The 22446-nt window shown below is 38.3% G+C and overlaps 1 protein-coding gene across 1 annotated transcript; it reads right to left on the bottom strand.

Annotated features, from left to right (window-relative positions):
- Window positions 1-11893: 11893 nt before the first annotated feature.
- Window positions 11894-18160, bottom strand: LOC140226436 (neurotrypsin-like). Its single transcript, XM_072306903.1, has 3 exons — window positions 17849-18160; window positions 13243-13419; window positions 11894-12354 (listed from the first exon to the last, which is right to left on the bottom strand). Exons 1-3 carry the CDS (start codon window positions 18063-18065, stop codon window positions 11999-12001), a joined length of 750 nt encoding a protein of 249 aa, XP_072163004.1. The 5' UTR covers window positions 18066-18160; the 3' UTR covers window positions 11894-11998.
- Between the last annotated feature and the right edge of the window lie 4286 nt (window positions 18161-22446).

Below are 22446 nucleotides of genomic sequence, written 5' to 3'. Positions count from 1 at the left end.
CTGCTCTTTCAGAATATGTCCTTTACTAAAAATCCATGTCTGGCGACTTTTTGTTGGTTTTTGTTAGCAGCTTAACCCTCACGATGACAGTCTCCTACCTTCAATGTTAGCCTGCCTCTCAAGCTATTTACTGGGAAAATATCAAAGCTATACTGATCTGATATTGACATGTTTTGTATATTTCTGTTTAATAGTTCACAATACTATCGCTTATGCTCATCTGTTTGTGTTATGCTTGCTTTCTTGCTTTCATTTTAATCATTGCATTTTTTTTTTTTTTGGTGTCTTTGAAATCTGTGTTGAATTTGTATTTGGTTGAATACAGAAATTACCCAAACCAAACCAAGAAAGCGAACAAAAACAAACAAACAAACAAACAATGATGATGAACCCACAACAACTCGCAAGAACATAATGCGAGCAAACGCGAGCTCACAATAGTGCAACAGTCCCTTCTTCTGGCCGCTTTCATTGTACCATGGACCAACTAATGATTGTACGACAGCCTTTGCATTCTATTTTGTAGAAACCTTTTTTCTTTTCTTTTTTGCGTCCTGATGACATCGTCAGCGATTGCCATCTGTCCTAAGACCCATTCAAATCGCAAAACGGTCGCAGTAATATAACTTGTGAAAAGGGTCTTTAAACATTGCATTTCCCAACAGACTGACGGATTCATTGTGCGCTTTGAGTGTCATGCGGACAGATTTTAATATGATAATTACAGATAGGCCTATTCAAAAACAAACACACAAACAAACAAATGGTTGGGAGAGAGCCTGAGTCTTGTTTTACTACCCGTTTGTTCCAATATTACTGGCCATTGTGTACGTGTGTGTGTGTGTGTGTGTGTGTGCGTGCGTGTATGTATGTGTGTGTGGAAGTTAGAGTGTACTTATCCTGTAAAAACTGACGATGCATGATAAAACTTTGTTAGCATTGATCTGGTCTTTAAGTCACAGGATTTGAACCGTATCCTGCGAGTTCTTTTATAATGAGGTGCGGGTGTCACAGAAACAAGGCACGCTGTTTGCACGAAATAACTCGCCCTTCACGCTACCATGATCCGACATTGGGCCGAATGCATAAACGCTCGCAATTGCTTGTGCTATGTTATTATACTAATGATGCACAGGATAGAGTGCGTTAGTGTAGGCGTAGTGCACTCGAGGGTATTTACAATTGTGAAACATGCACGAGGCGAAGCCGAGTGCATGTTGCACTACATTGTAAATACCCGAGAGTGAGCTACGCCTACACTAACGCCACGAAATAATCCTGTGCATCATTTGTTTTATAAAATGGGTCGAAAATTCGAAAACTAACATCATTTTTCAGCGTTTTTCACGTACCTTTGTGGGTCAAGACGTCCGAAGATGTTCGTCCCAAACTTTTACGCACGTCGCACTCGCGGAAGTCCCGCACATACAGTATAAGTATAATGGGGGGGGTTGGGTTTCCGGACACCCGCATGAAAACTTACTTATTTTACATAGAATATGCACCCTTTACCTTAAAGACTTGATATAGACTCCTCATATAGGCCTACTAGACAACATACTCTGAAAACGGCGTGAGAACTAACCTGCTAAATCGTTGGATTTGCTCTTCAAAGTGACTCCATGTACGCGTCCGGTCCCATAACGCTTGGTCTACTGTACTGTACAAAGTGTACGTACAGTATACGTACGTACGCCACATATGTTATGCACAAGGGAAGACAGGCCGGCCGGCCGGCAGCCCGAACTAGAAATTGTTTACAGGAGGATTGACAGCGCGTACGCGTATGCATGCAATTCATCAAAGGAGCCGCCGCGCGCACAGACGATCGGCAATCTACCATAGGATTACAGGCAGTGCAGTTGTACTGAAGTAAAGGAAGGGGGTGTGTCTCATTTCAGCGCTTCCTATTGGCTACATTCTTGAACCCATTTTATAAAGCCTTTTACTCGAATCCGTATGCATAAAAACAAGCAATTGCTTGCGAGCAGAAGCTTTTGCTAGCAAGCACAAGCAATTGCTTGAGTTAGAGACCAAGCATTTGCTTAAAAACGTATGCATAAAACGTACCTTTTGCTAGTTCTTGCTAGCAATTGCTTACGATTTTCCAAGCTCTGTAAAATGAGCTTGAGCTTTTGCTTAACCGGAACGTTCCCTTTTTTAATCATTTTCATATTCATGAAAGAAAAACCACACTTGTGAAGGAGTGGTATAAATCTACAAGAAATTACTCTTGAGTGGTGTAAGACACTTTTTCATTTCAACACCGGGAATGTCCAGTGGTTAGCACGCAAAATGTGATGAAAATCAGGATGTCTGACTTCGGTGGAGAGCAAGAGCTAGAGACCTCGGTCTCTCCGCGTGCGATCAGGCAGATCCGGGCTACTATAAACCGCAGTGATGGGAATCAGCCAGTAATACGTGTGTGTGTATAGATGTGTGTGTATAAGTGTTTGTATGTGCATTTCATAGCTCTTCTGCTATGTCAGGAAATGTTTCCTCACACACATGCCCTTTCAAATACATGCCGTCACACTCGCCTTTGTTCTTGTGTTCGCACAGGCGTGAAGTCCCTTTTGTTGAAAACGCAAGCAATTGCTTGTGCGGGACAAGCAAAAGGTAATAGCATAAGCAAAAGTTTATGCATGTAGATTTAAGCAATATTGCTTGAGCTAGACCTTTTGCTAGACGAGCTTGTGCTTTTGCTTGAAGCAATTGCTTACAAGCAATTGCTTGTTTTATGCATTCGGCCCATTGTGACATCTATGCACGGATTCTTTATCGTTTCAAGTTTAATGACTGTTTGATGAGGTTGTAGAATTGATTCTGATCATGGGACTTGGGTGTGAAGTTACGTTTTACAGAAATTTAGTGCAGAAAGGTACAAAACATTTGTGGTATTTAGTTGGGGACGCATTTTTTGGGTATGTTAATGATCATGATGACGCAAAGGTGATCTGGAGGGGACATTGGAGATAAGTAGGCGATTATCATAAAAAGTTGAAATGATTATTTGAGCTCTGTAAAGTATTAGTTGTAACCTCACAGCAATACTTTGTCAGTCCTCAAAACATGTTTTATAACACCCCGACCCCGTTTGCAAATTCCTGATATCAGTTATCCGACCAATCCGTCTAACCTACCAATCGGCGCTTTCAAGTCTATACCAGCATTTTAACTATCACTTGAATATTCTCAAAAGAAAGATTGAAATTGTATTCCTATATGTGGAACGTACCTTCCCGACTTTCATCGGTTTATCACAAATTCACAAAAAAAACTACGGACACGGTGCACGGACACACACACACACACACACACACACACACGCACACACACAGAGTCTTACATGCATTCAGATACTTCAAACATACAATCACATCTATCCGCTCACCAATATAAATTCGTTTCGACACGGAGTCTCGTACAATTGTGTTTTTTCTTGTGCTTACAAACTTGATTTCTCTGAAACCATTATGTCATTCTCTACCGTCATACTACAAGGTCATGAGCATCACAGATACACTCAACTCCAACGAACAGCTGCAGTTTGCCTTTACACAATCATAATAATGATAATAGTGAGACTCTTATAAAGCGCACATTTCTAACTAAAAAAGATACTCAATCATGAGTAGTCTGTGTTCACCATTCTATACTTATGCACGTAAGCACGCCATTTCATGCTTACACACGTGACCATGATGCACACACAAACATACATGACTTGTGTCTCAATCTTACTTTTGCCACCTTCTCCACAGCGTACTAGTACTTCACTCAGTAAGGACTTCTTTTGAAGATCAAAAACCACGTCTTTATAACACTTGTCTGATTTCATATTTGTCATTGTATTTTTGTCTCCCTCTTTCTGAAAAGAAAAGAGAATCTAAAGTCAAAATCACAGTCAGTGACGCATCGTAGAACGTATTTGTGAATAGGTAAAAATGTTTCTATTAAAGTCACGTGACGGATGAGAGGGAGAATATGCTTTTACAATGTCAATCCTATACTACTGGATAAAGACTGAATAATAATAATGTAGGCCCTAATCGTATTATCAATCAAATCGAATATGATTTGATCAAATGCTAATTTCTCTTCCTTCATCAATGAATTAGGTACTGTGACAAGATCCGATTCAAAACGAATCCTCTCAAAAGATATGAAGATGGAAAGATATCTATACTCACAAACACAATTACAAGTGCGTATCTAATAAATATTCAATTCAATTCATTTTCAATTCATTTATTTCCATACTTCTCATTTGTGGACATTATAACAGAAATCAAACAAGTTCTTTCACCTTGTAAACAATGTGCAAAACACAACAATATACATGGTGATAACACAGTAATTATATGTAATAACTGGTCAAATTCGAAATCGAGATGGGGTTGATCAAAGAAAAGTATGGCGGGACCTACATGAAAGCAAGCTTGTTTGGCTGTAAGCTCCGAGTAATCAGTGTTTGTGAAAAAGAAACGGAGAACGGATAGTAGATAAGACCAGATGATGTAAGAGTGCCAAATAAGAAAAAAACAAAAACAAAATTAAAATTTGAACTATTACTGTGACCGAGATATCATTGGTTTCAGGAGGACAACATGATTTGCATAATCATAAAGCCTACTTAGGTATATACATAATGTACACTATAAACTGTTGTTGCATTAATGCTATCGCCAGGATATTATCAGTAAGACACAAGAAGTAACATGTACAGCTATCAAGCCATTTGGTGTCCGCCGTCAAGCTCTGTATAGAAAGCTAGAGAGAGAAAGAGGGAAAGAGGAGGAGAGGGAAGCGAAGTAGAATGTGGAATTGATAATGATGAATTCGGAGACCTGACAGCAAGACCTTAAAATGGAATCTGCAGCGTGTTGACAAGAATGTTTGATCGGACAATAACAATATTACATAAGACATTACAATTATTCCGTTTCTGCAAGATATGCACTCAATAAAGACTCTTTTAATTTGCGTTTAAAGGAATATAAAGACAAGCAGCTTGTTATTTCGGGGGAGAGGTCATTCCAATATCTAGGACCCGTATACATTACCGTTTTTTTTTTAGCGAAAATTGTTCGAGTACGTGGAAGGTGAAATGCGTCACTTTGGCGGGTATTATGAATCAAATAGTTTTTCCTGAACATGCGAGTGAAAACATCCGGTAACTCCTTGGCAGAAAATGTATACATAAATATGCCGACGTTGTAACTAAATAAATCTGATGTTTTCAGTATCTTATTTTTGAAAAATAAATCATTCGTGTGGGACAAATATCCAACATGGTTGATATTTCTGATGGCGCGTTTTTGAACACAGAACAGTATGTCAAGAAGATTTCTAGGTGCATTCCCCCAAACAAGAATACCATAATTAAGGTACGGAGTAATCAATGTAGAATAAAGATTAAGCAGGATTTGACTTGGAAAAACATTCTTCAGTTTATTAAGAACACCCGTATTTTTGGAAAGAATATTACTTAAAATTAAATAACTGACGTGGGATTTCCAAGACAAATCACTGTCAATAAAAAGCCCTAGAAATTTTACACTACTAACTTGATTTAGTTCAGTTTCATTAAACTTAATGTTACAAGGAAGGGTTTTAAGACTGTTGCTAAAAAGCATACAATGAGTTTTATCGACATTAAGTGACAATTTATTGGCGTATATCCAAGATTGCACAGATTTAAGTTCTTTATTCATTGTGTTAAAAGGGCATTTTACCGGTTTTTTATTTTTTTATATGTTGTTCTTTTAATTCTAAAAGACCCAGCGGTGCAAACAGAATCAAAATTTCATAACGATTAAGTCTGTAATTTAATGTTAAAAATTGAACTTTTTAGGTATTATGCTAATGAGCTGACGAGCCCGGATGTTATGATGTCACAGGTGCTCTCACTATTACTGATTACAAGTGCTTGCATACGCGTACGTTAATTCGTATCGAGTAGCAGACGACGTTTAGGCCTAATTTAGCTAGCAGGCGGCGCTTGTGTACTGTTCTATCCATGTAGATATCTCAAATTTCACTAAACCAAATCGCACCAAAATTACAGGACATACTTCATAGCATATTTCAAAGTATTCTCTTATATTTGAACGAAATCAGTAATCGAGAAGTATCAATATTGACGCCGATTTTCAAGTCGTCACTCAAAAAAAAATCACTCTTCGCGAGAGATCTTGGCGAACGCAAGATGCACAATCTAGAACTGAAGTTAGCCGACTAGTACTGTGTGAACGGGGAATTTACGCGAGAACTAAACTCAAAAGTGTAATGATTTTTGCGACTTGTGTGATATAGGAACTACATTTTTCATTCAACTTACCACAAATAATTTGTAAATTTATTTATTGCCCCCGATTACTTGAAAGATTTGTCTCATGATATTAAATGGCTAACTTCAGTCTGTGCGTGCGCAGCAGATAGACACTCTAGGTAGGGCCTGGCCGCAATCACTCATGTTTATAGTCGTAGAGCAGATTATTTTTAGCGACGCCGACAGGAAAGTCGACATTTACACTTACGCTTCCCAACATGTGATTTGTTTCCAATCAATGTGAGCTGTTGGATATGAATCATAAAGTACTTCCTGTGAGTTTGGTGCCATTTGGCAAGGTGAATTTTGAGATATCTACATGGATACGGAAGTACGCTAGCATGTAGCACTATACCTACACCAGCGCTGGGATCGCGAAGCGGCGACACTGTGTTAGAATCTACGTGGTCAGGCCACTCTTCCGAGATATGGGTCCTAGTAGGCCTACTGAAACAAACTGTTAAATCTAACATTAGTCCTTGGTGTAAAGAACACCACTATGAGATTTACTCGACTACAAAACATCGGAAATCCATAAAGCAGATACCTTACCTGAAAAATTCAGCACAGGAACAACAGTGCCTGCAGGACAAGGGTCCAGATCTAGATCTGGGGTCTGGACTTTCTTCTGGACTTTCTTCAAGTTCTGGCAGCAGGGTATGTAACGTTACGCTGTGCCTTAGCGCTGTGCACATAGGGCCTACAGCTGCAATGTCGACGGTGAGTGTAGGGCCTACTCATCAAAACTTGGACTGCCACGTAGAACCTACTCCTTGACTGTTCAGTAGTCCTAGTCCTAGTTCTAGTATTTCAGAGTCTATGTGTACTGGGTACCGTTTTCATCTCACTAAGCGTAAATCGTGCGTGCCGTTGAAGAGAGTCTATAGTACTACATTTGGATTTTCGAGATTCAAATTTCAGTTAGCCCTCATCTACGTTAGATAGTTTGAACTGCACTGGCGAACCATCGCTCGATCATGATCATCAGTGCGTAACGTTACTTACACACGGTCTTCTATGGGCAGCACGTTCGGATAACGATGCCAATTTCATTTTGCATATCTGGAATTTCCCTACAAGTTTTATCTAAATATAAAGCTGTTGTAGAGCTTGCTTTTAAAGATTAATAGATATTGTTTAACATATTTATTATAGCTCCATATTGCAATTATACTAAATAACAGCTTTTGGAGTGCTTCGTGTGAGATGTCATCAGTAAATTGGCATTATGTAGTTCGTCTTGCTAATGTCGGAGTTGTGCACAAAGAGCACCTGTGACGTAGGCCAAATTGCGTGGATCGTTCCATGGCTTGCTCGTTTTCATTTTTTTCAAAAAAAATCATTACAGGCTTATCCTGGGTTTTACAATCCTCTCTTTCCAGTAGTAGGCATCAAAAAATGTAGATTAGAATTATCAGACAATTAGAAAATGTCAGTACAGTTTTCTTTTAACAAGAGTATAAGGATCTCTGTGTGTAAAAAAACAGATTGGAGTCGTCAGCAAAACATATAAAGGAAAGAATTGGCGAGGAACTAGGAAGATCGTTAATGTACAAAATAAACAATAGTGGGCCTAGTAAGGAGCCCTGTGGAACACCACATGAAATTAACTTTAACTGAGAATCACGACCATTTATACTCACAAATTGTTTTCTGTTTGATAAATAATCTCGAAACCAGTCCAAAGCCTTCCCACGTATACCATAATGTCGTAGCTTGTAAATCAGAATATCATGGTCAATTGTGTCGAAGGCCTTTGAAAAATCAAGAAAAACTCCAATAGTGTGGGAGACATCATCTATAGCATGAGCAACTTTATGGATAAAAGTGAGTAAGGCATGGGTCGTACTGTGGTTTTTCCTAAAACCAAACTGGGAGTTACAAAAAACTTCACACTTTTCGAGAAATTTGTGTGTGCGTGTATATACCAACCTTTCAAGAAGTTTTGAAAATGAAGTTAACAAAGAAATAGGGCGATAATTTATCACAGATTCTTTTTGTCCTTTTTTAAAAATTGGTACAACTTTATAGCTATTTTCATTTTTTGTGGAACTATGCCAGTTGATAACGATAAATTAAAAATGTGTGTTAATGGTGTAACTACTTCATTAATGTTTTTAAGGAGGAAATTGGTGATTCCGTCACATCCAGAGCTTTTCTTATTGTTCAAATTTTGCACGATATCTTTGATTTCTTCTTCAATGACTGGTTCGAAAAAAAGAGACTGCTGATTCTGGTCTTTTTAAAAAGTAATAAAAATCAGTGTTTGAGTGTGGAATACTGCTGGCAAGATTAGGTCCTATGCTTACAAAGTATTCATTGAATACTTCTGCCACATCAGCTTGATCTTCAATACACTTATCATTATAGATAATATGCCTAGGGGGTTCAATGTTCTTTTCAGTGTTCAGCGCTTCATTTATCACCTTCCACGTACTCTTGATGTCATGTTTATACTTGATAAACATGACATCTAAGTAAACGTGCAGTTTACATCAAATAAAACCATTCGTTTTAAGTTCATCCCCATCTTCAAAGCAACATTTATTTCCTCGTAGACTGCGCACTTTACAATTACAGTCTAATTGTCAAGTTTTGCGGATTCTTCAGGCTTCTTTACTAACTAATTGAAAGCAGTTCGTTCTAAGACAATTTTGACAATTACGTTGAATAAAGAGAATTGTAATTGTACAGGATTTGTATGTCACAATAGTTTAACTGTCGTGCATGGTCACTATTATTTGCTGCATGTGTTCCACCTTACCTAATACCAGTGGCTACATATTCCATGGATGTTAATACAATATATTTGAATACAATGTAATACATTATTGGTTCATGTTCCAATATTGCTGTTTGAAAAATTGTGGGTTTAATCCCTGGGATCACTGACTTTGTCAAAAGAAGTAATAAACAGGGACGTGAGAACGTGATTCCAGTTGATATGTTACATCTACAGGGGAGTTAATAGCAAAAGGTAAAATCTGTCCTAAGGCAAAGGTGTGAAGGAAGAAAAAGAAAGAAAAAAAAAAGAAATGACGCACGGACAACGGACGCAAAATAGACGCAAAATAATGAGAAATCGCAATCGCTCACTTCAGCCTTGTATATTAATCACAGCGTATTTTAGAAAAAAAAATGCATATTCTACTTGTAAGACACAATAGTTTAATTCACATGTATTGTAACTTGTTCTTACAGCATGGTTTCCACTTCTGTGTACATTATATATGGTTACTTTTTCGATCCTGTTCAGTGTTGAAATTAAATCGTGGTTCTCATCTGCTCAATGAAAGAGGTACTTTATCTACGGCCTTTACTGTCATCTACTTTTACATTCGCCAGGTGGATGGTTGTCTTTGAAGAACGAAATGACAAACTTGATTATCAGGCCGAGATTCCAGTTTCTATGATTCATCTGTAGAAAGAGTATACGAAAGACAAAGCAGAAATAATTTGACTGTTAGAACAGAATAAATACATTTTTGACGAGAAGGAAAGAACCTCCATACTACACATGTCTTACTACTACTAGTGCTGAGGTGTATCTGCACATTCAAAGTCATGAAATTATGGGAAGTTAAATTAATTTGTGATTTTTAACTTATCAGCAAACCGAACACGGTAGATTAAAACAAAATGATCAATGAAAGTAAATGCTCATTTTTTTTCTTGGTTATCATTATGAAATTGTTAAAAACTCACAAGACCACTGTTTTAAAATCCTGTTGTTACTCTAATGATAGAAACTGTTCACGCAGACTTGATTCTACAGGGAGGCGGTAATAAATTCCTCTATTCAGTGATTAAATTTTCAAACCAGGAACCTGCAGTCCTTAGCTCCGATACTTTGTAATTATTTCGATTGAAATTCCAATAGAATCATGTAGGAAATTTAAACAAGGCTTATTTTGAAATGGCTGCAGAAGGAGAAGAAGGCGAAGATGCCAACAACAAAATAAGAATGAACAGAAGAAGCAAGATAAGAGTGGGAAGAAGAAAATTGAGACACATAGTTAAAAAGGTAAAAAGAGTTTTTGACGCTTGAAGGATGTGAAGGCAGGATAGAAAGATAGAAAGAAAAGGTAAAAAAGGTAGGCCCTACCTGTAAAATCAGAAGAAGAGAATTCAGTAGAAAAGGAAAAATAAGTCTCGTACCTTTTCAGAAGATAAATTTTCTTCCTTTCATCACCCCAATCGCACAGTTAGACATCAAAATGAGGAACGTCGGGACACCCAGGGCGTACGTGGTCGACAACTTCTGAAGAACTCCTCGATGAAGACAAGCAATTGCACCTGTATAGTTAGACCGTAATGTAAGCCCGCTATTTTGACCGAGCACCATTATAAGGGAATATCCAAGGTATAAGCGACCAAAGCCTAGAGTATCAACAAACAACTTAATTTCATATCCTTTATCACGTCATACCTTGTCATTTAAAGAACAGTGTAATACTTTGTTTTCAACAAATTTAATTTCTTCAAATTTCTGGCATTTGCTTCACTGAAAGATATAAGAAGTAGATTTCATCTTCCTCTTTGTGTGTGTGTTTGTGTGTGTGTGTGTGTGTGATGTAAGACTTATTCTTGTAATCTGAGGATGCGAGTCCTTGACACACACCTGATTACTGAAAGATTTTTCAATGAATCTGCATTTATTCTGAATATTAAGTTTTAATCAACATAAAATTAAATAGTAGATGTACGTCGTTGATAATTAAACACGCGACACACACAAATGTTGTCATTTTAGTCCTTGTTCCTCCACACACACTATACACACCAGTTCTCTTTAAGCAGTACTTTCCCGTAGAAACAATGTATCCGACTTGATTATTACCGGCACACGATTTGTCGATAAATAAAATACTAGGAAATTCTCAGAACACCCACCAGATTAAAGCTTGTAGAAGCAAGTCGTGTATATTTTGTAGTCAATGCTTGCACCCAATTGTGAATTCTAACAGGGAATTTCATATTTGGTTCAAGATAAAACCCAAACTCTCTGATAAACGTAGGCCCCTAATGTCAATTGTTTTGCTTGTTTTGTTTTTGTTTTTTTGTCAAGAAATGAACAATAGTATCCCATATAAGACACATTTTCTGCCCAATCCTCCGTAATCAAAGAAATATTTTCAAACAGACACTGATGAGTTTGGGAGACGATGCACAATTTCTACAAATATATCTATGGAAGCGATTTGCATTTTCTATCAAAAAAAAACCAAAACCACCATGCAATCAAAACTAAAAGATTCACGAAAAATACGTGAATCTTAACATTGTAAGTTTTCTGTTATCAACGAAACAGAACAAAGGAAGACAAAAAGCTCTACTCTATCACCACAGACGTTGTGTTGATTTATGTGAACAAATCTGCAACCACTGACTGAAAAAAAGACAAATTCAAGGTATTAAAAGACAATGATATACAGACCCATACTGCAAGAATTTCTTTAACTTTAGCACTTGCATGAAGGGTAAAAGTAATAATTATATTCATCAGCCCAATAAGCTGTTTGTATAATTGATCAACATGCAGTATGTATAAGCCAGAAAAAGATGCCACTAACAATTTTGGTATAATACAAATCCACATGATTAATTGTTGGTTTTACGTATATAACTCTTTTTGGTGAGGGAGAGAGAAAAAAAGAATGTATGTTAACTGAAATTGATTTTATGCTGATTAAAAGCGCTTTGGTATAGCAATGACATGGAAAGTTTTATCATCTTGCCGTCGCTTCTTGGACAGTAAGTCGTTGTAGCGTTCGTCATTCCAATGTTGTTAATGCCGGTGCAGGAGATTTCAACGCATTCACTGGGAATGGACTCAAGGATCAAGGAAGGGGAGCTTGAAGCTGACTCTGTGACGCCATTCAATGCAATCTCATATATTCCCAGTAGTGGATATGGTTGGTCACGTGGGTCGACGTCACACGTGATCTTGAGGCCATTAGTTTCTTGTCCGCCCTCCTTGTCAACGATCTTGATCAAGATGATATTGTCTGCTGGAGCGTCTGTCGAGATGACGAGAGTTAAAGGTAGACGGAAGATAAACCTCATTCTCACCCTAACATACATTTTCATCCAAAATAGAGTATATTGTGTGTGATCAGAAAGAAGAAATCAATATTCATTAGCTTTGAAAGTTAGTGCTGTTATCATCTTTTCATTTATTCGGCAAGTGTTGACAGGCTCATAATTCAAAAGCACGTACGTAAATTTTTGCTCATCATGGAAACGAAAAAAGAGAAAAAAAAAAAGAGAGAAGAGGTATTGCAATAGGTGTGTGTCTAATGAGTATGTATGTATCATTCCAAAGCGACAAAACTTCCATATCAGCTAACGATCAGCCAGTATTATTTTAGCGCTTCGTGTGTCGTGCTATAATTTACTGAGATCTCGATTCTTATACCAAAATGCTTTATTTGACTTTATTTTGATTTTGATTTGATTTGATATTGGTTTCTGTATCATCATTGTACATACACACACAAACATAAATATAAGTTGCATTTTCTTCTCCACTGCCTTTGTACAATGAATAATACTGAGGGGCTACAGCATAAGCGTGGCTTGATTTGCGTGCAGCCCTCGTAGCATATCATAATATTATAATATACATCGGAAGAGGAATAGGAGGGAGGGATGACTGATTTCTCACTTTATCTTTGTTTGCGTACCTTGCCACGTAAATCAAGAATCCTTATTAATTGTATCATAATTATGCATTATCAATGTCTTCTTAGAACTGTCATGTTGTGTTGTAATCATCGTATGCCTGGCAACCAGCACAGCTTTTAACAATATTTTGAGAGAACTTTCCATAAAGGGGAAGGCGTTAATTTTTGACTTGCATGCAGGACGGTGCAGATAGATCAGATATTAAACCCAAAATTACTTACGCTGAACTTCCAAGGTTCGAGACCGTTCACTGCCAATGAGACGACACTGAAGTACGCCCTCATTGTCAGCTGCGGTCGGAGTGAACGTCAGCTCGCTACTAACGTTGTAATATGTAAAACGATTGACACGGTAGTCAAGACCCGAAGTAACAGACTCGTTGACAGCATTATCGCTTCCTTTACATGAGAAACAACAGCACACAGAAACCAGTGGACTGGAATTAGTTTGAAAATCAGCAGAAGATGTATCTTTTACATGATAAGTAAACAATTAAATTGTATGCAATTGCTATGGCGCGATCGATCATCACACACTGTAAAAACATGGGTGTTAGATTTAACACCACGGGTGTTAAATCCAACACCGATCAAACTTCAATAAAGGACCACACCCACAGGTGTTAAAAATGCACTGTGATGGTGTTGAAAAGTGTTCACCTGACACTTCGTGGTGTTAATTTGACACTGTAATGGTGTTAATTAAAAAATGACACCACATGGTGTTGATTTGATACTTGTTGGTGTTAATATCAATGGTTTAACACCCGTCCAGCTTCAATAAGGGACCACACCAGCTGGTGTTACTTTGGTGTAAAATTATTTTCACATTTTTTCAAAAATCTAGTATTTTAATGTAAAATTCTTGATCGTTTTGTTTAAATTAAAAATCAACAAGAAGTGCAGTTACTAAGAAACTCTTCAAAAAACAGTTTAAAATTTGGAAATGACACCCGGGGGTGTTAATTTAACACCATAAATGAGCACCGAAAATCTAACACCAGCTCGGTGTTCACTATTTAACACCGGACTTTTTGCAGTGCATAAAGGTCACATAAAGTAACCCCTTCCTTGCTTCAATGATGAACGAAGATGTCTCTTCTGCGCCCCGTTTTATAAAAAGATAGAATCGATTTTAAATTTCCTTACCACACAGTCTGCCATAGACTTACAGTTGAAATCAACTATATAATCAATTTTAACTCTTCATAAAACAGGGCCAAGGAATGATAATAACCAATACCTCCGTCACACTAGAGGCGGAATGAGCCGGAATGCCGTTGGAATGAAAATTCTTTCTGCATTCCTGCATATTCGAAATACATTCTAAGTGACTATACATTCTGAGTGCAATCCAAAATTTCAGGCCCTTTCTTGTGGCCAGCCCGAGCGTTTCGAGGGGCATTCGAAGTGGAGAAATATCGATCTGCACTCGAAGGGTATTTTGATTGGACTCTGATTACACTGTAAATATTTTTACGGCATTCTAAATATTCCTACGGCATTCAAACAGCATTTGAAAAATTCTGACCTCATTTGAGGGAGAATCGGAACGATGTTGCACCTCAAATACTGCCGAAATATCTCAAATGTTCCAATGCTCATACAATTACCCCCAATTAAATACAATACTGGTTAGCGAAAAGGTAACTGGTTAGAGTAAAGATTACAGTTAAGGTTAGGTTTGGAGTTAGAGTTTGGGTTAGGGTTAGGATTAGGTTCAGAGTTAGGAGCAGGATCACGGGAAGGATCTGGGGTAATTGCCCAGCGGGTAACTGGCCCAGAGACTCTCTTTCAAAAAGGTCTTGCTGGAGGACAGTAATCTGTAGCAAAGCAACATTACTAAACTGGCAGGTGAAAATCACCATCTTAGACGCTATCGGAGACCATTTCGCCGGCATTCTTGACACACACGGAACATTCGCATTGCATTCTAAAAACATTCTAAGTGTATTCTAATTTTTCCATGCTTGTCATTTCGGCTAAATGAATTTAAGGCCTAAAGTATTAAAAGTTTTTTTTTTTTTTTTTTTTTTTTTTTTTTGTTAACGGTGGCATTTCATTACGTCAACACCATTCGCATTTTTTTTTTTCTACAACACTGATGAAAACGTCTAAACTCTGTGCTGCTGATCCCTGTCTGCAACCTACCGCTACTGGCTCTGGGCAAGTAGGATCTACAAACCTGGGGGTGTTTCACAAAGAATTTAAGGTGAACTTAAAAGTCAAGATTGACTAAAATCTATGGTATGCTGTGTGCGCTGTGATCAATGTTGCTCAACTTTTTGATGAAAGATGAAGATTTTGGAGACGTTTTTCATTTAGCCATTAAAAATACAAGATGAAATAAGTAACAATAATATCAAATCATTCTGTAAATAAAATTACGATAAACGCAAGCAGGTGGTGATTGGGCTCAAGAAATTGAACAGGGAAACCAGTGGTATACTTTATTTTGGTTAATTCCAAATCAAGTTAGACTTCGTGAACAACACCCCCAGCCACTGTATGCCCTACCATGTGGGTCTGGACGCGGACGGCATATCAACACACTTGTACGTCTTGCATGGACGAGTTGTCTGCACACATTCGTATGAGCCAGGCTGGCTTGGTTTCAAAATAATAATACTTTTTGCTTGTTTGTTTATTTCATTTCCATCTGAGGAGATGGCTGGATAGCCCATATTCAGCTGCAATAGCTGGGGCCCATTGCATAACAGTTTCAATTATGGTAACTTTGCCATTCAATTGCAACTTCCATGGAAGTCTTGATTTTGATTGGCTGTTGAGTATTGTTGCCATGGTAGTTACCACTGGATGGCAAAGTTACCATAATTGAAACTGTTATGCAATGGGCCCAGGTGGCCTGGTCTTCCATTGGGTCCAGTTGGATGGAAGGCGGGACCACTCTAGGGCTAAGCACCCTGCTCTTTGCGACGAATGAATGAAGTGGGATCTTTTACGTGGATGAGTTGTGACTCTCTCACACACGGGACCACCATTTTATGTCCTATCCGAGGGACAGAGTGGTTTGCCTCTTTCGGGGGGACGGTATGGTTACACACAAAATGTCATGTAGACCTTCTATAGGCGGGTGATATTCTGAAAACCTTCCTAATAAGATTTGTCTCCCTATAAAGTCAGGATTTTTTCTCAAGTGGTATTGTGAAAACCTTCATATTTTTTTATTTTTTTTTTAGTTAAGAAAGAAATTAGGAAAACAAGTCTATCCCTATCCCCCCCCCCCCCGAAAAAAAAAAAAGATGCCAAATTATTCTGAGAGGCAATATGCACATTTCTGAATTAGAGAGAATTTGGTGTGCTACAATGCATAATGAATTTAAATTAATTCAGAGAAGAAGACTATTATGAAACCCTTACCGGTAACTCTACCGCAAGTACTTTATCATGACAATTAAAACATAAAAAGATTAAGATTAGACACCTAGCTTCGTGTTAAATAACGTTCTTTACTTTTCATTACATAACTTTATAGCTAAAACAGGGCTCAACAATAACTTTTTTTTTTGGGTGGCCCGATGGGGCCATCAAAATCATAATTTTTTCTAATTTTTGGTGGCCCGAGAGAAAAATGTGTTGCTCCGTAAAAACAATAAAAGCATTAAAAGTATTTTTTTTATTACTGAGTCAAATATTTAAGTTCTATAATAGAATTAGGAGCTGGACATATCTACTCATAAATAAACCTCAACAAACTCACTCTCAGACACTCATTCAATCCTTATTATCCATCCTTTAAACTAATTTGACTGCTGAATGGTGAAGACTAAGTATAGATATTCATTTTACGGGTACATGAGTTGCAACATCTAAAGATAAATAAATGACACTTTTCAACAAAAAGAAAAAATGGGCCACCAAATTTGCCCTTTTTCGAAATTTGGTGGCCCGACTTTCATTTTTGGTGGCCCCTGGCCACCTGGCCACTCAGAAAGAATCCACGTACATACAATGTAGGACCTACGTTCAGCAGCGCTCGCTTGTTATGTTACATACCCATTGGGAACAGGCGTACGGATAATCTAATGGTAGCGCTGGCCGCCGCACTGCGATGGAGCGCCGCGCCGGCTCGCTGGTCGATCGTGTAGCTAGCTGGTTGTATCCAGCCGGTCAGCCCGGCCACACGCGTGTACATAGCTGTTTACACTGGACTGCCTTGTTTATTTTTTGTTAAAACACTGAATAAAAACCCACAAAGATAAACACACACCCACACACACACACACACAAACACAAAAAGAAGTTGAATATTTAAAAACCGGTTAAGACACTTTTGCCCATTTCGAAATAACTCGATGGCTTGAATTGAAACTCTGCGCTACACTCAAACACTTGGCCGCGGTATGGTAGTGTACACGTACACAGTGCCCAGCGAAGTACAGTTATTTGTAAATGAGTCTAAAAGTGTCCAACTTAACAGCAAATACTAAACTTTTACCAGACTTTGTATACTCAGATATAGGGACTTTTGGGTGTAAAATATTTAGGGAGAGTTTGTGCATATTTGAAATTTGCGTGGCGATGCAAAATTACACTACACAATCACTGTGCTTCCCGCTAGATTGTGCATTGATTTTTAACGTACGACACTGTGTGAAGTGGTAGTGACAAAGAGAGAGAGAGAGAGAGAGAGAGAGATAAAGAAAGAAACAAAACTCGAACGAGAAACTACTTTAATTCAGTTTTAAACCCTTCCTTTAATCATTTCATCGTAGATTTTTATTTAAATATTATTTTCATTTCTGTAACTTGGCCTGAGTTACTCAGTATACATTATGAAATACATGAATAAATGAATCAAACTTACGGTCTCCTTCACACCTCACTCCGGCGTCTCTACTGTGATCACAGCGATGACATCCCCATGGCCAACGAAGGCAATAAACCAGAGAGTTTTCCGTTCCATCACAGAGAGCCGAGTCAACCCAGAATGGTCCAGATCCCTGCCCAAAGTGAGCTGACCTATAACTAGCTGAGGCCGATGAGTAGCCGAGATCTCTGCACACCACGTGCGCGTCTCTCATATCCCACTCATTGTCACACACCGTGCCCCACTGCCCGTTACACGATATCTCAACTCGGCCTTCATTTTGGGTTGATCCACCAACCAGCCTCACTGTAATAAACATGAGATAAAAAGATAAATAGATGGATAAATGACATATATTAAAATCACATGAATTGCAACCTAATATTGTATTGTACGTTAGGTAGATTAATCAACACATGGCGTAGTTTATAAACATTCGTAAATTAAACTTAACCGCAAATGCACAACATTGGAAACCAAGAAGCAAATCCCTAGGCTTCAGCCAGAATGTATACATGTACGATGTTGTTTTTGTCTGTTTTGTTTTGTTTTGTTGTTGTTGTTTTTTTTTTTTGCAGGCTTATCGTACGTATTCATTCATTTTTTAGTATCTTCGTATTCACGGACACAAATCTGAGGGTTGGTGTTTTCTTAGGTCGATGTTTAGTAGTGACATCTCACCAGATCAGGACAAGAACGACATCAGAAACCAAACCAAACACAACTTAACATTTTCTGAGACAACCAAACGACGCCTCTTACACAAGCTAGTACTAGTAGTTAGAAAAGTCTGTTCAACACTTGCCAAAACCCGATAATGTTAACTTTCAATATTCCAATATCTCTAACTCCTGAAAAGAGAATAAATACACCATGCTAACCAATCAAATCCATAATCTCTTATCTGTTATAGCAAACTCCAATGGCAACTACTGCAGGAACGCAGGGTACAGTGCAAGATGCTGACGATACACCGTGTAATCAACCAGAGTATGGGCATCCTTCAAACATTCCTGATACCGAGTACCAACATCACTCCGTGGACACACCAGGCAGCTTCCAGATAACTTTTGTACGAACTCTTGTTTACCAGAGATCCTTCTTCCCAGATGCTATCAGGTTATGGAAACACTCTGTCTGAAGAACTAGTCACCACCACCTCTGCAAACCTCTTCAAGCAGATGTACAACATCCTGTTTCATCGATAAAGGCGAATTGTTTAGTTGCACAAAGTACGAATACGATGTAAAACTGTTAAAGACACTGTACACATCCACCACACCTGCCAATAGTACACCTACAATAGGCTTATTATACATGTACACCCGATGGTGGACTGTACTTTCCAAGAAGAAGAGGAAAAAAAGAGAGAAGATGAAGAAGAAGAAGAAGAAGAAGAAGAAGAAGGAGAAGAAGTAAACGTTATGACAGATTGATTAACCTAACCGGTATTAGGCCTATGCCCTATATAGGCCTAGAGTTCTACTGGACTGCTTAGACAAAAGACTATTTTATGATAATCAAAATCAGTAATCACAGCACTACAGTACAAATGATTTTAGTATTTTTTACATTGATTTAGACCAAATAAAAGCGACTGAAACTTAAAATTTTACAATGTCTTGCACACAAACTGGAACAGCAAACGGTACGGTCTAGTACTAGTAGTAGGCCTTGTACTGATCTACGTCTAATGTTAGATAAACTGTAACGTTAAGTCTGATATCATCATTTCTAGGTCATTCTACTCCTAGTTTCTACCTCTTACATTGGCCCTATAAACTCTACGTGTTAACCACACCTTCTCCCTCATGACCACGATAGCATTTCCAGCAACCGTCAATCCCAATAATAGTTGACACATATTCACGGGCTGTCGTAACCTTACACTTTCTCCAAACTTGTCATCAACTTTGGTGTAGATACAAGTTTATCCAACCGAATTTCTTTCGCCAAAGCTTTCAGCCAACACACATAGCTACACGTTTTAGACGCGCACAAAACTATGCAACATGCACACACTATGCGCGTGATTTCATACAACTTAGTATTAGTGGAATGCGACAATTACTTTAGTATGCAATCCCGCACACAGTAGCAGCTACCAGGAGCCGGCAAATGCAAGCCAACTAAAATGTTATACTTAGAATAAAGATTGTTTAGCGTTAGCATTATGAAATGGTCATGCACTAGCAATCCTATCTTAATTGTCATTTAAAAGCAATGAAATACAGTTTCAAATAATCACTTTAACATAGGTTCGACTCACCATCCAGCCATGAACAAACAGCAAGTGATGCCGAAAGAATGCAATGGATGATATGAGCCCTCTATAGTTTGATCAATGCACAACATGCACACCGAGCCCCCCCCCCCCCTACACTCCCCTATTATGATAATTCAAGTTTTGAATCTGTCATTATTTTCAAGAAAGAAAATTGAGAACATTATTTTAAAAAAAAAGACAGGTTACATCTTATATATCTGCTATATTTCAATAATGAGAATGTCATTCCGGCAAATTAAAAATTAAACTTTGAGTGACTATCTATAATTATTAACAATACGGGCTATACTTTGTTGCAGGTGCATGATTTTCATGACAAAACGATCTGCAGCCAAATTTGAACTTGGGCCGTTCTTATCATAGGCCTTATAGAGAGACTCTTATAAAGCGTTCATAATTTCTACCTTAAAACGATGCTCATGGCTCTATATGGAACAGAGTATAGGCCCTGCAAAATAATGTATCATGTTACAACAGAGTATCACAGAAGATATAAGAACAATAAACAAACAAACTATACTCATATCATGTGCCTATACAAGTAAACATTATTATCAATGTAAATACACAAAGCATAGGTCTTGAGGTTCTTTTTGAAAGCATCAATAGAAGGTGCTGGTCGAAAAGATATTGGAAGGCTGTTCCAAAGTTTTTTTGCCCATGTATGAGAAAGCACAATCCACTCGACTAATTGATTCGAGGTATAAAGCTGTAATCTTTGTGAGTTCGATGAACGAAGATTTCGTGGTGGTTGGTAAAGAAGAAGAATGTTTTTAAGATAGGCAGGTGACATATTTTTACAATGTATACGATAGACATGAAAGAAGAAGAATCTTGAAGTTAATACCTTTATCTACCCCTGTCAAGAGCCAGCAGCCCCCCCCCCCCTCTACTTTTCTGCACACGTATTTTTTTTCTTGCGTTATTTATTGTTAACTCATGAAACTCCGATGTGCCCTCCCCCCCCCCCCCCCCCCCCCCCGCACATAGGCCCTACACACACTTTTGAAAACGTGGATCCGGCGCGCAGGCTGCAATACATTGCCGAAATCTCAAGTCTGCAGGTTTATGGTATTGTTGATAACCACAAATGGCCTTAAAATATAACTGTTGGCATCTTGGCATGTAATTTACGTGAATACATGAAATTATGATGAAAACGTACAAAACTAACAAGAAAATTCCTATTATAGAGGCGTGGTTAATTTATTGTAATTATAATGCAGTTGTTTTGGAGGACGACCGCGTAGTTCCAAAATACAGGAATAATATTCAAATTATGATCATAATGTATAAGGGCGTACGGGATATAATGGCTCTCATATACAAACGAAACAAAATAAATTGTTATTATTGTAATCTACATTTTGAAACATTCTCAAAAATACCGTATTTTGGCCATAACAAGAAATAATTATGCATGACCGAAGATCAAGCAGCTGTCAAGTGGGTACACCGAGCTTCATTCAGTTCTTCCTATACACTTTCAACAAATTTCATGCCCATTTTTTTTTTTCAGGAAAACAAGTATTTGCTTTCTGCCCTTCCAATAGGGAATGGCCACACTGGGAAAGAAGGTAAAAGCTTCATTACATTTGGCATTGACCTGGGATTAACAGGACTCACGTAATAACTATAGGCCTATCCATTGGTACCGCCTCTCATCATACTCATTTTGCTTTGATATACGCGCACAAAGCTTAGTGTACCGTATTCATAATACAATGCGTCTGTTCCACTGAATATTTTGGAACGTAGTCAACTTATCAAGTGGCGTGCACCCGTCCCAGTGGCGGATCCAGAGGGGGCGCAACTGGCGCACGCCCCCCCCCCCTTTAATTTGTGTTAAAAACAAAAGAAATACATAGAAAAAAATGAAGTGTAACCCGGAAGTGGCACCATGACTATCAGTTGCCCCCCCCCCCCACCCCCCCGCTTTACAGAATTCTTGGATCCGCCTCTGCGTCCGGTACTCACCCGCATAACCGGGACATATGTTTCCACATTGATCGCCGCATACAGCACAGGGTGGACGTTATGTTATTAATTTCATTCGTCACACAGCACACACTGCCTCTAGGTGTTAAAAAGTTAGTAATCGATAGAAAACCCTACCCCAGGAGTTATTTCAACCCGGTTAAGATAAATGAAGGGATCAAACACCGTGCCTTCTCTATAATTCTAGTAGAATACTTATCTCACATGGTGTTGAAATCCTACCCTTCCTGATTTCCAGCACTGGTGGGTAAAAGTTGACATCCGATCTCAAACTCCATTGCTTTCCGTTTCGTCATTCTGTGTGCTAAAT

The sequence above is a fragment of the Diadema setosum genome, chromosome 3, assembly GCF_964275005.1.
Source record: "Diadema setosum chromosome 3, eeDiaSeto1, whole genome shotgun sequence".
In the NCBI taxonomy this organism is placed as follows: Eukaryota; Metazoa; Echinodermata; class Echinoidea; order Diadematoida; family Diadematidae; genus Diadema; species Diadema setosum.
The sequence above is the reverse complement of the archived record's forward strand: the minus strand, read 5'-3'. Positions and strand labels throughout refer to the sequence as shown.

Coding starts and splice junctions, on each gene's coding strand:
- LOC140226436 (XM_072306903.1), bottom strand. CDS start 18,065: ATGAGAGACGCGCACGTGGTGTGCAGAGATCTCGGCTACTCATCGGCC. Junction 13,420..17,848: donor AGTGAGGTGTGAAGGAGACC/GTAAGTTTGATT, acceptor TCTCATGTAAAG/GAAGCGATAATGCTGTCAAC. Junction 12,355..13,242: donor TCGAACCTTGGAAGTTCAGC/GTAAGTAATTTT, acceptor TCATCTCGACAG/ACGCTCCAGCAGACAATATC.